The 14405-nt window shown below is 49.0% G+C and overlaps 1 protein-coding gene across 1 annotated transcript in view; it reads left to right on the top strand.

Moving 5' to 3' along the window:
• Positions 1 to 11581, top strand: part of PEX6 (peroxisomal biogenesis factor 6) — a 141099-nt gene extending 129518 nt beyond the window's left edge. Inside the window, exons 16-17 of the mRNA XM_086925819.1 lie at positions 9550 to 9689; positions 10070 to 11581. Coding sequence (XP_086781945.1) covers positions 9550 to 9689; positions 10070 to 10206 — 277 coding nt within the window. The 3' untranslated portion in view covers positions 10207 to 11581. The remainder of the gene's footprint in view (positions 1 to 9549; positions 9690 to 10069) is intronic.
• Positions 11582 to 14405: the final 2824 nt, after the last annotated feature.

Genomic DNA, 14405 nt, shown 5'->3' with positions numbered 1-14405 from the left:
CGACCTTGTTTGTGCGAGCCCTGAGCGTGTGCCTTGACTCCCGCTTTCCCTTCAAGTGCCCGAGCCACCTACGCAATAAGTCTACAGAACGCTAATTTACGTATAAATAAATGACCGTAACCCCTTTGTGTAACTTTTCAAATTAACTGCAGCACAGTTTAGTCTTAACCCAGCTGTCTTGGCATCAGTGTTTACTCGCAGGCGGTGCCCTGCACTTCTTACAGTCCCCCACCTACTTTTAATGGACATAAGGCAGAGGTGATTTGTATTTTGTTTATTTTATTATGGTTATTGAGTGACAAATAAACAGAAATTAACAACAGAATCCAAAGCGAGGCGTATAGTGAGGGCCCCTGGACAGGATTATCAATCCCCAAGAGCTGATGTCCTTCTACATCAAGAAGATGCGATGAAAGCCTCCAAGGCCCCTCATCGCCGAGTCCTCCTGAGCAGTCGGCCTGCATACATACAGACCTTACACACCGCCAAGGCCCAAGCTGTCCAGAACACCTCAGTTCACTCAGAATCCCCCCTCTGGGTCCCGGTGCTGTAGTCGGGCTCAGTCAGCTGGATCGTTTGTAGAGGGTCCCACATTTCTAATACCTGGACAACGAGGGAAGCATTGAAGCGCACAGATCGAACTGTTCATTGGGTGCTTATGGTTCGGAGCTGGGGTTCCTCCCCAGCAGCAAGCCACTAATCTACGCCCCTGGAGAAGCGCCAGGCAGTATGGCGGCGATAGAATGCCAGGATGTCCCATACCCATCCCAGCACAGCTACCCTCGGATCCCTAGGCCCGTCACCGGTTACCCAAGTAGAGAGTGTCATCAAAGAAGTGCCGGCATTCTCCAATGAAATCTAAAATGTCCCTCGAAGTGCCGGTACTCTCCAATGAAACCTGTAACGTCCCTCGAAGTGCCGGCAAACTCCAATGAAATCTGTTTCATCTCTCTTGAGAAGTGTTAGTACTCTCCCTCTCAAAATAAAAAAGTGCTGGTATGTAGTACCCGACAGTCCTGCCCCATTTAAAGCACACAGCACAGCAAAAAATCCAAATTTTCACTGGAATCTTAAAACCCACCTCCTCTCCCATCTCATACATGCGGAATGCAATGGCATTGGCGCATCTTTAAGTACGGCTCTGTATAATTTAGAAATCGATTGCATCGTAGAGGAGGCCCCACAGGCCACTGGCTCTGCAGGGAATTCCGGGGTGATTGAGAAAAGTATCCTAGCGCGGTGCGCTGCTCAGCATGGGTCCCTTCTGCGCATCGGGGGAATGGCCTTTGTTTCGTGCATGGCGGTGAATTGTGGATGATTGTGAAGCGGAAGGGGGGTAAATATAGTACCCTAGACCCTCACGCCTTCCCAGTTCAGTCCATGCCCGCTGTGTGCAGTTAGCCGTGGACATGCTTAGTTCATACCCTAGGGGTGCCCAGCCAAGAAGTGCTCTGAGTGATGTAGGTGCCAACTTATCTGCGTCAACCACAGTGTGGGAGATGGACGTCCTCAGCCGTACCAGTAGTGTGAAAAATGGACCTTGGCACTAAGGTAGTACAATTCTGGGTCAGGAGCCTCAAACCCTCCCCCGGCCAAAAGACGGTGTTAATTGTATCTCACCCTATATGATGCTGCTTATTATTGGCCCAAGTGACGTTTATGAACTGGGAGCAGATGTGACGGAGAAGGCATTTTGGGAGAGACAGAGGGATATTTAGGACCAAGCAGAGTAGCTTAGGCATTAACACCATTTTAACGAGTCCTATTCAACCTGCCAGCATCAGAGGGAGACTCATCCAGCCGGACACCAGGTCCGCAATCTATCTCACTGTTCGGCCATAGTTGTCTCGGCTCACTGCATCCATGTCCCAACTAAGCCACAACCCCAGATTTTTCTCCGAACCCTCGCACCACTCTAAAGAGAAATCTGGGGTAGAAGTGTGGCTCAATGGTTAGAGCAGGCAGACCTCGATGCAGAGCTCTGGCCAGGGACCAGGGTTCGATTCCTGCCCTGGCGGGTCTCGGGCTCATTAATTCCCCTGACCGGATATTCTCGCCTCAGTGCCAATTCTGATCATGGGTCCCATGCTGCAACTCTGGGCAATAGCTTGCTTAGTCTCCACAACGCCCCCCACAACGCGAGGGATGCCTGGTCTGCACCATGGGGATGCCCAGGAGGGGACACTTCACAGGGAAAGCCAGGAAGGGTTCCCTTGCAGTATTCGTACATGCGCCGGGAAACCCACTGCGGGTATCTGTGCGCTATACAAGTACAAAAACATTTACATTTACAATGCCACACCCCCTCTATTAGAGGAAAGATTAAGGATTTTCCCTAATTATTAGTGACCCCTTGATAGCCGCTCAAATCTACTGTACTCTCACAGAATTTTAAGGCAAGTACCTGGATTCAGCAAGTATGAGGTCATATCATCCGTGTAAAGCGATATCAGAATGGGGTGGAGGGTGTAGCAGAGCTGGTGCAACATGTTTATTTATTTATTTATTTATTTAATGACATTTATTGAGCGCGGCGAATACCCGTAGGCGTCTCGGCGCTGGCTTAAGGGATGGATCAGTATTTTAGAAGACCTAACAAAAAGTGGAGCTATTGGTCAAATAACCAAGTCTTAAGTTGTTTGCGAAATATGAACAGGGAAGGGCTAGTCCTAATGTGTAGAGGGAGGGTGTTCCAGAGTTTGGGGGCGGCGACCAGAAAGCGCCTGTCACCCCAAGTGACTGTTCTAGTACGAGGCACTACTAGGTGATTGTGGTGAGAGGAGCGAAGGGAACGGGTTGGGGTGTAGTGATGAAGATTATGTTTAAGGAAGTGGGGGCCTTGGTTATTGAGTGCCTTGTAAAGAATACACAATGATTTAAATTTGATACGGCTACGTATCGGAAGCCAGTGAAGTTCCCTGATAGTGTTTGAGACCGATGCAAACTTGGGAAGTCCCGCCAGCATCCGGGCGGCAGCATTTTGAATTGACTGCATCTTGTTAGTCACCCGGGATTGTGCATTTAGGAATAGAGCATTACAATAGTCCAGTGCGGACAGGACTAGTGAGCTGACCAGAGTTCTCCCAGCAGTGTCCGGTAGGTATGGTAGTAATTTCCTGATCATTCTGAGTTTCATATGAGCAGTCGCCGCAGTCTTGTTAGCGTGTGCCATGAAATTTAGACCTGCATCAAAAGTGATACCCAGATTTCTGACTTTAAGAGCTGGGCTGGGGGGAGTTCCAAACGATGTTGGCCACCATTCTGGTGACCAGGCCGGAGAAAGGTGAACGAAGATGACCACTTCAGTTTTATCTGAATTAAGTTTGAGACAATTCGTGGCCATCCAGTCACCTATGGCCACCATTCCCCTGGTGAATAACTTGGCCACTTCATCCCCATCCCCTTTAATGGCCAATACCAGTTGGGTGTCGTCGGCGTAGGAGGTCAGGCTCATCCCAAATGCTTTGATGACACTAGCAAGGTCCGACACGTATATGTTGAAGAGCGTCAGACTTAGGGACGAGCCTTGGGGGACCCCACACGGCAAGGACACCTTAGGAGATTGGTATGGTCCAAGGGATACCGCCTGCGTTCTGTTAGCCAAAAATGATACAAGTAGGTCCAGCGCTGTTTCCTGGACCCCTAATCGTTCGACACGGTCGGCCAAGATCTTGTGGTCGACCGTGTCGAAGGCCGCAGAGAGATCCAGCAGGACCAAGACTGCTGTCCCCCCCTGATCTCGTATGGCTCGTATATCATCTGCCGCTTTTAGGAGGGCGGTTTCCGTGCCATGACATTTGCGAAAACCGAACTGAGTATTGTCGAGCAACTGATGCCGCTCAACAAACTCCGACAATTGTTGGTTCATACCTTTTTCTATGACCTTGGCCAGGAAGGGGAGACTAGCTATCGGCCGATAGTTTTTTAGTTCATCTTTGTTAAGATTGAATTTTTTTAGTAGTGGTTTAACCAAAGTGTGTTTCAGTGAGGCAGGGAAAATGCCCGATCTAAACACAGCATTACAGACCTGTGTAATGACCGGAATCAGCGTGTCCATAACTGGTGTAAGCACTTTAAGCGGGCAAGGATCCAGTGCTGACCCTGATTTAATCCTTGAAATGAGGCTCTGCGTCTGGTCCATAGTGAGGTCAGCAAAGCGTGTGAGTGTGTTATCACGCGGTGTGAAAGGAGGGGAATGAGGGTCGATGTTAGTGTTTAGGGAGAATGCCTGGAAGATATCATTGACTTTCTTGAAGAAAAAATCAGATAGGGCATCACAGAGATGTTGTGAAGGAGGGGGTGTGAGATCCTGCGTACCACCTGATAAAAGCTTAGTTATATCAAATAGCTCCTTACATGAGTTTTTTGCCTTGTCTATTTGTTCGGCCTCCGCAATCATATGTTTGTACCGAGTGAGTGACTCTTTATATAGCACTTTACTCTCGGGGTCATAGTGCTTTCGCCAATGTCTTTCTCTTTGTTTGTTAGTTTGTTTCTGCTTTTTGAGTTCATCAGAGAACCAGGGGGCAAGATCTCCAGAGCCAAGGTAAATAAAACTGGTAAGAGAGGGCATCCCTGCCTAGTGCCTCTGGAGATCACCAGAGGCATTCATTGACTCTTATACCTGTCGTTTAGAGCTATAATGGAGGCGGACCCAGGTTAAAAAGTTTGTGGTATACTCATTTGCGAAAGGATAGGGAAGAGTTAATCCCATTCCACTTAATCAAATGCCTGGATGCGTCCAAAAATATTTACAACAAGGGGTGGTGAGGGACAGAGTCTCTGAATAAAGCAGAAAACTCTCACCCAGTCAAGAGATCAGGGCTAGATCCAACACCGTTTTTTAGCTCACTGCACCATCCCAGTTTCAGAACCTGGCTGTATGCAAATTAGTCTGTTCCTGTCCCAGTGAATGATGGGAACAGGGCAAACCAAACTACAAAAGCCAATTCTTACACTGGGAAGGAAACAAGCTCCCGGGGAGCGGTTTCTGGCATTACAGCCGTCTTCGGCCCAGTTTGCTTGAATCCTGATGGTGCAATGAGCAAGGGACTCACATCTGAGTATACCCTTCCACGCTTAGGGTGGACAAAAATATTTACAACAAGGGGTGGTGAGGGACAGAGTCTCTGAATTAAGCAGAAAACTCTCACCCAGTCAAGAGATCAGGGTCTGAATTAAGCAGAAAACTCTCACCCAGTCAAGAGATCAGACTCTGAATTAAGCAGAAAACTCTCACCCAGTCAAGAGATCAGGCCAGGGACAGACTGATTTGCATATAGCCAGGTTCTGAGCTGGGATGGTGCAGTGAGATAAATAACGGTGATGGATCAAGCCCTGATCTTTGGACTGGGTAAGAGTGGTCTGCTTAATTCAGACACTCTGTTCATCACCACCCCCTTTTCTGAATCGATTTTGGCCACTATAGGTGTGGCAGGGTATACTCAGACATGAGTCCCTTTCTCACTGCACCATCAGGATTCAAGCAAGCCGGGCCGACGACGGCTGAAATGCCAGAAACCGGTCCCCGGTAGCTTGTCTCCTTTCTGGTGAAGAATTGGCTTGGTAGTTTAGTCTGCCCTGTTCCCATGATGCACTGGGCCAGGGACAGACTGATTTGCATATAGCCAGGTTTTGAGCTGGGATGGGGCAGTGAGATAAATAACGGTGATGGATCAAGCCCTGATCTTTGGACTGGGTAAGAGTGGTCTGCTTAATTCAGACACTCTGTTCATCACCACCCCCTTTTCTGAATCGTTGGATGCGTCCAAAAGCACTGCAACCGTGAAGACCTCCAGGTCGTGCTCTTGAATCAGGGCAAAGACTTTGCGGATATTGTGTGACTGTGTGCTATAGAGTGGCTTGCAATGAACCCTAATTGATCCGTACGGATCCTGTTAGGAAGGAGCAGCTTCATCCTGGTTACGATTAGCTTACGCAGTATTTTTGTGCCACAATTGAGATGGGGCAATGGGCGGTAAGAATCTCAGTATTGTACCAGTTTGCCCAGTTTCTGGTGGGTCTACAAAATAGCCTTCCAAATCGAGGAAGGAAGTACTCAGCGAGTGCGAACCTCCTCAAACATACTCAGGAGGTGTGGGATACAGATATCTCGATAATGTTTATAAACCTCCACAGGGAGTCCATTTGATCCCGGAGCTTTACATGTGGGTGGCCTATTTATCACTTCACACACCTCATCATGCGTGAAAGGTTGCACTGGTAATTGGTGCTGGACGTCACCAAGCCACACTGGAGCGGTGTGTGATCCCTAGGAATAGAGCCTAGAATAATAAGAGTGGAGTACACGTAAAATCTTAGGCATAGAGTCCCGTTCAACACCTTTTTCTTCAGTAGTAGACATTATGGTGTTGGCAGCCCATGGGCATTTAATCATGTTTGCTAGTGACCTTCCTGGGAGCTCCCCCTCTCCAAAGGACCAGGCTCAAGCATACTTTCCACAAAATGTAGCTTCTCTGTCGACTACTTCTATGTATTTGGTAAGTTTATGATGCTCGTCTGAAGCTGAACACTATGTTCCACTTGTAACTCCTGGGGCATCAGTTCTAGTTCCAGTCGGGGTAAGGGTGAATGCCACCTAATTTTGAAATACAGACACCCTGAGTGGTGGCATTAAAGGCCTCCCATTTGGTTCCCCTCTCTTTGACTGACCCCAAATTAAGTAAAAAATATTCAACGATGGCTGCCTGAATCTCTCCCACGACAATGTCATCAAGAGGGCCTTAGAGTTTAATTGCCATTGTGTCCCCCGTTAACAGCCTTGGGATCCATAGGGTCAACAGCACAGGGGAATGGTCTGACAGTGCATGAACCAAGTGACGAACAATTATTACCCATGTCTCAACATCTCTTGCCAGTAGTCTATCCGGGACCTGGTGTCCTGCGCAGTGGAGTAATGTGTGCCTTCGCGCGACTGTGGGTTATGGCACCTCTATACATCCACTAACGCATGATCGTCTATAATGGCACACAAGTCCCTGGAGGACAGTGTGCCTCCTCTGTGGTTCGTATGTGCTCTATCAGTCTGCTATCATTGTGGTCATGAACGGTGCAATTAAAGTCTGAGCTCCACAGTATGGTGTTAGGTCCAGTTGCCAATACCCTGCTCCAGAGAGTGTCAAAGAATCCTGGATCGCCAGTATTAGGGCCAAGGCAGTTAACAAACATGACGGTGGTCGGGCCCCACGTTCCCCGTAGTATGACATACCGTTCCTGACTTTCATAAAATGAGCCTGTCATGGTGAAGGGGCTGCCCTTTATAACTATAGCAACCCCCCTAGTATAGGATGAATAAGAGGATGTACAGCTGGATGCCGACCATTGCTTTACAAACGGGAGGTCGGAATGCGGGCTAATGTGTCTCCTGCAGCAACGCCACTGAGACACCATGTATATCTATATATGCTTGCAGCCATTGTTTCTAGTGCAGACTTCCCAGGACCCTAAAGTTTCAGGTTAGTCATGAGATAGTTACAATGTGATCAGTGTCTGTTTTAGGCATAATGTAAGGGAAGCCAGAAGATGTTCGCTAAGCTGTGTGCAGACATTAGGGAAATTGTAGTGCTGACTGTAGTGTCCTGTCTGCCGCTGTCCAGTGAAGCCAATCCTACGCCCATAACCAAAGAAGAAACCCACTCTCTCCCAATCCACCCACACTGATGGCCCAACCCCATCAGGACAGTACCTCTGAGCATTCTCAGTACAATCAAAAACATTCTCCTTAAACGAGAGCACACTCTGAACCAAGAAAGGTTACTAACAAGGTATGAAGGGGTAGTTCCCATTGGGGACATTGGGTAAACAAGAAAGGTGCGCCCACAATGATGGTTTGCAGGTGCCGGGGGTATCCTTGAGTTCAAACACCTATGAAGAGGCAATGGATGTAAGTACATGATGCGACACCAGGGGGGAGGCGCCCAGGCATCCTCCTGGACGGTGTCAGTAGTTCTTTATTCAGAATCTGTTGTGTGTTGTGCTGAGTTTCTCCACGACTGGGCTTCATAAGTTGCACCATGGAAGCTTCTAAATGAAGTCTGATGCCTCCTTAGGAGTCTGGAAGACATGTTGTTTAACGCCATATAGGATGCACATGCAGGCTGGGCATAACATAGCATATTGGATGTTTGCCGTTAGTAGCTGCTGTTTAAGTGGCAGGAATATCCTCCTGGCTTTTTGTATGGCCACGGTGAAGTCCGGGTACAATGAGACCTGGTTGCCATCAAAAGTGATTTTTCCCTCTTGCCAACCGAGGTGCTGTGTTTTGGAAATTCAATAAGCATGCTATGATGGGGCGGGCGGAGGCAGCAGGGAGATGTCTGGCAGCCAAGGATCTTCGTGCCGTCTCAACCACCAAACGACGCAAGAAGGCTTCATGCCTGAACATCTCCAGCAGCATCTTCTCTACGTAATCTTCTGTGCGTCCGGTATTAGCCGATTCCGGCACCCCTAACATGCAGATGTTGTTACACTGGGATCGAGCTTCAAAATCTTCTTCTTTGACTGTGATGATTTGCAGAACTTACTCCCTATTCTGCATTGTCTCTCCCCTGGCCACCATGCCATCTTTCGCTGACAATATTCTGCGTTTTGCTTCTTGAGGCAGACTTCGTTCTTGTTAAGGGGATTTTTTTTGTAATGGAGTCTATACGGGCGTTTAGGGTATCTATTTTATAATCCGTAAATGCCAGGCTTTTCTGCATTGCTGCGTAGCAAGGCCTTCATCTCTGCCCCATCCCTGCAGAGTCTGAGGCTGCCTTCCAGGAGTGCCCAGTACATCGTTGGGCGACTACTGCCTAGGGCACCTGCTGGGCCCAAAGGGAGGGGGGGGGGGAGACTACTTATCAATTTTCCCCATGATCACACTCCTTCCCAGTCTAAGCATCTGCAATCGCTCCAAAAATGGCTCTGTTGGGGGCATACCGTTGACTTGGGCGCTTGGTTTCTCCAACCACCTGAGACGGTATCAAGGCGGCGGAAGTTGGCCTCAAGTAATGTAGATAAGTTCAGACGGGGCAGATCGCTGGCCAGATGCAGTGTTTTTAGGGCTCCTCAGGGACTCAACTCGCCTTGTCCCCCAGGGCCCAGACTCACCCCTCGGGGAGAGCTTGAACAGACCAAGGTCTCCTGGGCACTGCTCTCTTTCCCTTTGTAGAGCTGCAGCGCAGGATGGACCTCACCCCCAATGTGCCAGCGGAGGACCTGCTTGCAGTGACCAGTGGGTCGCCCAGGGTGATAGTTATACCTTCCCCGGAGGAGTGCACTCCGCTGTACACAGGGGGACTACAATACTCCAGAGGCACCTCCTGAAGTGAGAGCCGCGCTTACCTCGTCACACCCGCCACTCGTGATGACCCCTCCGTCTCTGCTTCGGCCCCAATCGATCCACCGATGATTACTGCAGCTCAGTCTAGCTAAGCTCCCCCAATACTGCATGGTTTGAGCTTTGTCTGTTTTTTGGCTCCCCTTCTCTCTCTTCTCTCTCACTGGTCCTCCTCCTCTCTTACCATCTGATGTCTCCTTCCTCGGCAGGTTTAAGCTGGACCCATCTGTGAACCTCTCTGTGGCCCTTGAAAAGTGTCCTCCACGGTTGACTGGAGCAGATCTCTACGCTTTATGTTCGGATGCCATGATGTCTGCCATCAAGCGGAAGGTGTCGCTGCTGGAGGAAGGTATGAGCTGCTCTTCATTGCTGGTGTGTTGATCACCTTACACTGGGTATCAGCAGGTTTCAGTGTGGGTTTTATAAGGCCGGCTTCCTACAATGCTACTTCTTGCCTTGCTGATGGAACTTCACTTCAGTGATGGACGATCGCTGATGGCCTTGTGTGTACAAAGTGCTCTGATCAGTGACTGTTTCATAGGTACCTTTCTGGCTGTAGATTCCTTTATCAGGACCCCTCTCTGGTCCCTGGGAAGCTGCTCTGAGTGGGGTCTGCTGTTTCCTGGGCTCTGAGGGACATTCTTGCTCGACTGTCTGCCTTGTTTCTGCACTTACACCGTCCTCATAACAAATGAAGGTTAATGGCCCCATCTCCCTTTTCTTCTTCAGGGTCGGACGCTGAGAAGCTGGAGCTGGTTTTGACGATGGAGGATTTCGTACAAGCAGCCGAGCAACTACAGCCATCCGTGTCCGAGCAGGAACTGCTGCAGTACAGGCGCATCCAGCAGAAGTTTGCATCGGGGTAGCTGCTCAGGAGCTGGAAGTGCAGGACTGCTGGACTCTAGTGCAGCCTTCCGAGGATGAACACAAGCACTGTAGAGATCTGCTCTCCTCCTGCTCTGACGCTGGTTCCAGCCTGAGCCAGATCTGTGCCAGAGCCTCTGTTGCTGTGTCAGAAAGCCCAGCCACCCCCTCTCTTCAGTCACTGACTGGTGCCAACATGCTCTGATGGTAAGCTAGGACCCCTCCTACACCCCTGAGTCAGCGACTAGATACAACATGCACTGGTGGTGAGCTAGGGCCGCTTCTACACCCCTCAGTGACTGGTTATCACATGCACTGGAGCTGACCTAGGCCCCTCCCACACCCCTCAGCAACTAGTTACCACATGCACTGGTGCTGAGCTAGGCCCCTCCCACATGTGTCAAACCGCGACTGGTTACAACATGCACTGGTGCTGAGCTAGGGCCTCTCCCACAACCCTCAGTCAGCGACCGGGCCCTCAGACACCCTTGAGTCTGCGACTGGTTACAGCATGCACTGGTGCTGAGCTAGGGTCCCTCCCATACCCCTGAGTCAGTGACTGGATACAACATGCACTGGTGCAGAGTTTGGGCCCATTGCCTTCTAAGAGCCCAGCACGGCTCCCTGTCTTTGCTGGTAATGTGCAGTGAGCGCTTCCCCTCTCCACCCTTAATGACTGAAGGGAGCTTAAATGTGTGCTTGGAGACAGATACCCGAGCACATTAGCACTGTGAAAAGGAGCTCCTGTCCTCTCTGAGCTCATTGACAGATGCCAGCCTGTTCCAGTGAATCCTCCCATCTGCATTCAGTGACCTTATTCCAGTCTGCACCAGAGCTGTGCCAGTGACTGCCTTTGGCCAGGGTCCCCTCCCATCTCTGTTAGATCAGTGACCGATCCCAGCCTACACTGTTTGAGTGGCAGGTGGCTCAATCCAGCCCCTGTCATCTATTGACTGATGTCCTAATGTGCTGATATGGTTCCCAGAATTCATTGCTGCCTTCTAGCATGTCACTGCACTGTCCCTGACTCAGAGACCATACATTGTTTGCTGCTGAAATCCAGGAGTCGCCTTCCTGGTTGAATGGTGCATTCTCACCCTCAGAGTAGTGAAGCATCCCATAGTTACCACCAGATTCTTGATGAATTTTCCTAGTATGTCTCTGGTTGTACCAAAACTGCCTGTGACCCTTCTGTCCAGAGGGTTCACTGCTCCAGTCTTTCAAACCAGCTACATTGGTGGCTCTGAAACTACAAGTATGTGTTTAAACCTTTCTGACACAATTTAACTCTTTTGACCATGCACTTTTGAGACCGTGAGGATGCCTGTCTGTTTAAACTGTGAAATTATTTTGTGAAATAAAATATTTTATTCTGTTTGTGTGACACCTCTTGTGAGTGAAATGTCCCACATACTGCCCTCCTTCAGACCAGCAGACGCAGCCAGTATTCTGGAGGAGGTCTGATGCCTGCTTGTACTCTGTACCTCACATACAGCGTAACTGTGTAGGACTGGGCAGGGGGCTCATATTTTGACTGCAGGGAGAAGGGTTCAAATAGAGTGACTGTGCAGATGTGCAGGGAGTCCTGATGGAATTTCAGTCTCCCTTTGCAGTGCAGGCACTGTACTGGGGGGGCAGACTTCTTCTAGTGCAGGGGTTGTAATGACAACCATTATGTTGTGTTATGTTTTAAGTTATGGGATGTTTTATGCTATGTTAATTTGTAGCGCACCACTAATTATCTGTGATGGTATCCAAGCACTTCAGCCGGTGGGTGGGCGAATATCCCCTGCAGAGTTATTCGAAGAGCCAGACATTTAGCATCTTGCGGAACTCGAGCAGTGAAGAGAAAGCTTTAAAGTGCTGAGGAAGGTTGTTCCATGTTTTGGGTGTGATGTAGGAGAATGAGCGACCTCCTGCTCTGGGTATGTAAATTCGGGGTTTATGTGCAAGCGAGAGTGAGGTAGAGCATAGGTGTCTGCTTGGCTGGTGAAAGCGAATAAAGCTGTCTAGACATGTTGTTCCGGTCTTGTGTAGGGCTTTGTATGTGTGAGTGAGGAGTTTGAATTGGCTGTGCTTGTGAATGTGGAGCCAGTGAAGCTCTTTGAGGTGAGGTGCAATGTGGATACAGCCTGGGAGGTCTAGTGTGAGTCTAGAGGCGGCATTCTGGTAGTTTGGAGTATTTATAGGAGTTGATCGCAGATTCCGGCGTAGTGTGTGTTGCTGTGGTCGAGCCTGCTTGTGATGAGTGCTTGGGTGATGGTCCGTCTGGTGTTATGTGGCAGCCACTTGAAGATGTTGCATAGCATGCGTAGGATGCGTTGACTTTCACGGAGAGTTTATGGTCTAGGATGATCCCTAGATTTTGTCGTATGGTTCATACTTTCTCAGTAAAATGTTATGCTTCTTGGACAACATAAAATCAAAACTGTGCGAACCAAGTCCACGCACACCATAAGGCTAGGTTGGTCGTAGTCCTGGCTAGCTTAGCGTGCACCATCTGTACCCCTACTAGGCCTGGGCTGAGTTGCGAAGTGCCAAAAAAACTCTGCCACGCTCCGCAGAGTTCCATGAGCCGCAGAGTGTGATAAGTCACGCTGTTCGCACTAATTTTTAGTGCCGGGAGTTTGTCCTACGCTGTAAAATCCCAGTGAGTGGCACTGGTCATTGTGCCAGAGCCCACTGCTTCTTTCTGCCGTCAAGTAAACATTCTATTTAAGCAGCGGCTTCCTTAACGCGTGCAGTAGATTTCTCAATGCAAGCGCTTGCGTCCTACCGTGACTGCCCGTGTTTAGAAATCTTGCCGGGAGGAGGCCTAGAATGCAATTTTTCTCACTGATGCTCACCAACTTAATGTTGGCAAGCCGCGCAACAGAAAAAACTTTGCAGAGTTCTTTGGTCTACACAGAGTGGGCAAAAAAAGCAAGGTAACAGGTGAAATGCGCAGCCTCAGAACATGACAACCCAGACTCTCCAAGGAAATTGTGGAAAAAGATCAAGATCCCTTTTGTTTGATAAGTCATGCATGCCCAAAGAGAGACACAATAAATACTCGAATTGGCATTTCAAATATTTATTGAAGCAGGAAGATCTTATTTAAAAAAGTGTACCGCAATTATCAATAGAAGGAAATAAAACAGAGGAATCAGCATTAGAAGAATGGTAAAGAAAATGAACAGTTCAACCATCGTGCTGTTTCGTGGATTATATTCTTGCATCTGAACATAGTCCTGCTCTTACCTTGCGCTCCCTGTCCTAGTGTGTCTAGGATGGGTGAGTCTGCCAGATTCCCTGAGGGGGATCCAACTCCTCAGTTACCTGTGGGTGCGCTTAAACAGGGAACCCATCTTGTTGTAGAGCTGGACACGATTCTTCTCAGGGATGAAAAGGATTTAGCTGGGCTGGAAATCTGGCATATGGCGACTTCCACAGTGTCGGCGAAATGCTCCTTTTACTAAATAAAGGAGTGATGTTGTTTTTATCATAAACTTGACCTTTGTTGCGATGCCAAAGCCCCAGTCAGTCCACCATTATTTATTCTATCTTTTCAGAGCTGTCGTCGACCATAACAAACGTCAACATTTTGTGCAGTGAACTTAGCCCTCGTACGGAAGGTTCAAGTCTCGAAAAATATGCCTACGAAGAAGTGTAAATGTAAGCATCCCCTGGGCTCTCTGAGGGAACTGCCCTAGTGTGTGCCACTCATGTTTAAAAGGCTCCGAGCGTGCCCTCGCCATTCCTGGCCCTCTCTGAATGAACTACTCTAGTGTGTACCGCTCATGTTCGTGCGCACTGAGCGTGTCCGTGCCATCCCTGGCACTCTCTGAATGGGATGTACTGTTCCTATATATAGTGGTCCGGTTCGCACACTCTGTGATGTCTCTGTAAGACTGTGTGCTTTACACTTTCTGATTAAGTTCTGCTCTAGAATATACTATACGAGCCCAGAGACTGTTCCGCTTTGGAACCGTAAAAACCACACGTTCAACCAGCTAAAGAACATGTTTCCAAGTCAAGAGATGCTACCGATTCGGTGCCGAAAAAGCCAACGGAACCAAAGACCTCGGCACCTAAGGATCTACCTCCCACAGAGGAACTATTTCGTCCAGATCCTACTCAAAAAACTCTTGTAAAGGTCCCCAAAACTGATCGATTAACTCTTAGTTCTAAAAAAGCGACCATTAGACATGCCTGCACCAGT

This window comes from Lissotriton vulgaris, chromosome 6, assembly GCF_964263255.1.
Source record: "Lissotriton vulgaris chromosome 6, aLisVul1.2, whole genome shotgun sequence".
Lineage (NCBI taxonomy): Eukaryota > Metazoa > Chordata > Amphibia > Caudata > Salamandridae > Lissotriton > Lissotriton vulgaris.
The sequence above is the reverse complement of the archived record's forward strand: the minus strand, read 5'-3'. Positions and strand labels throughout refer to the sequence as shown.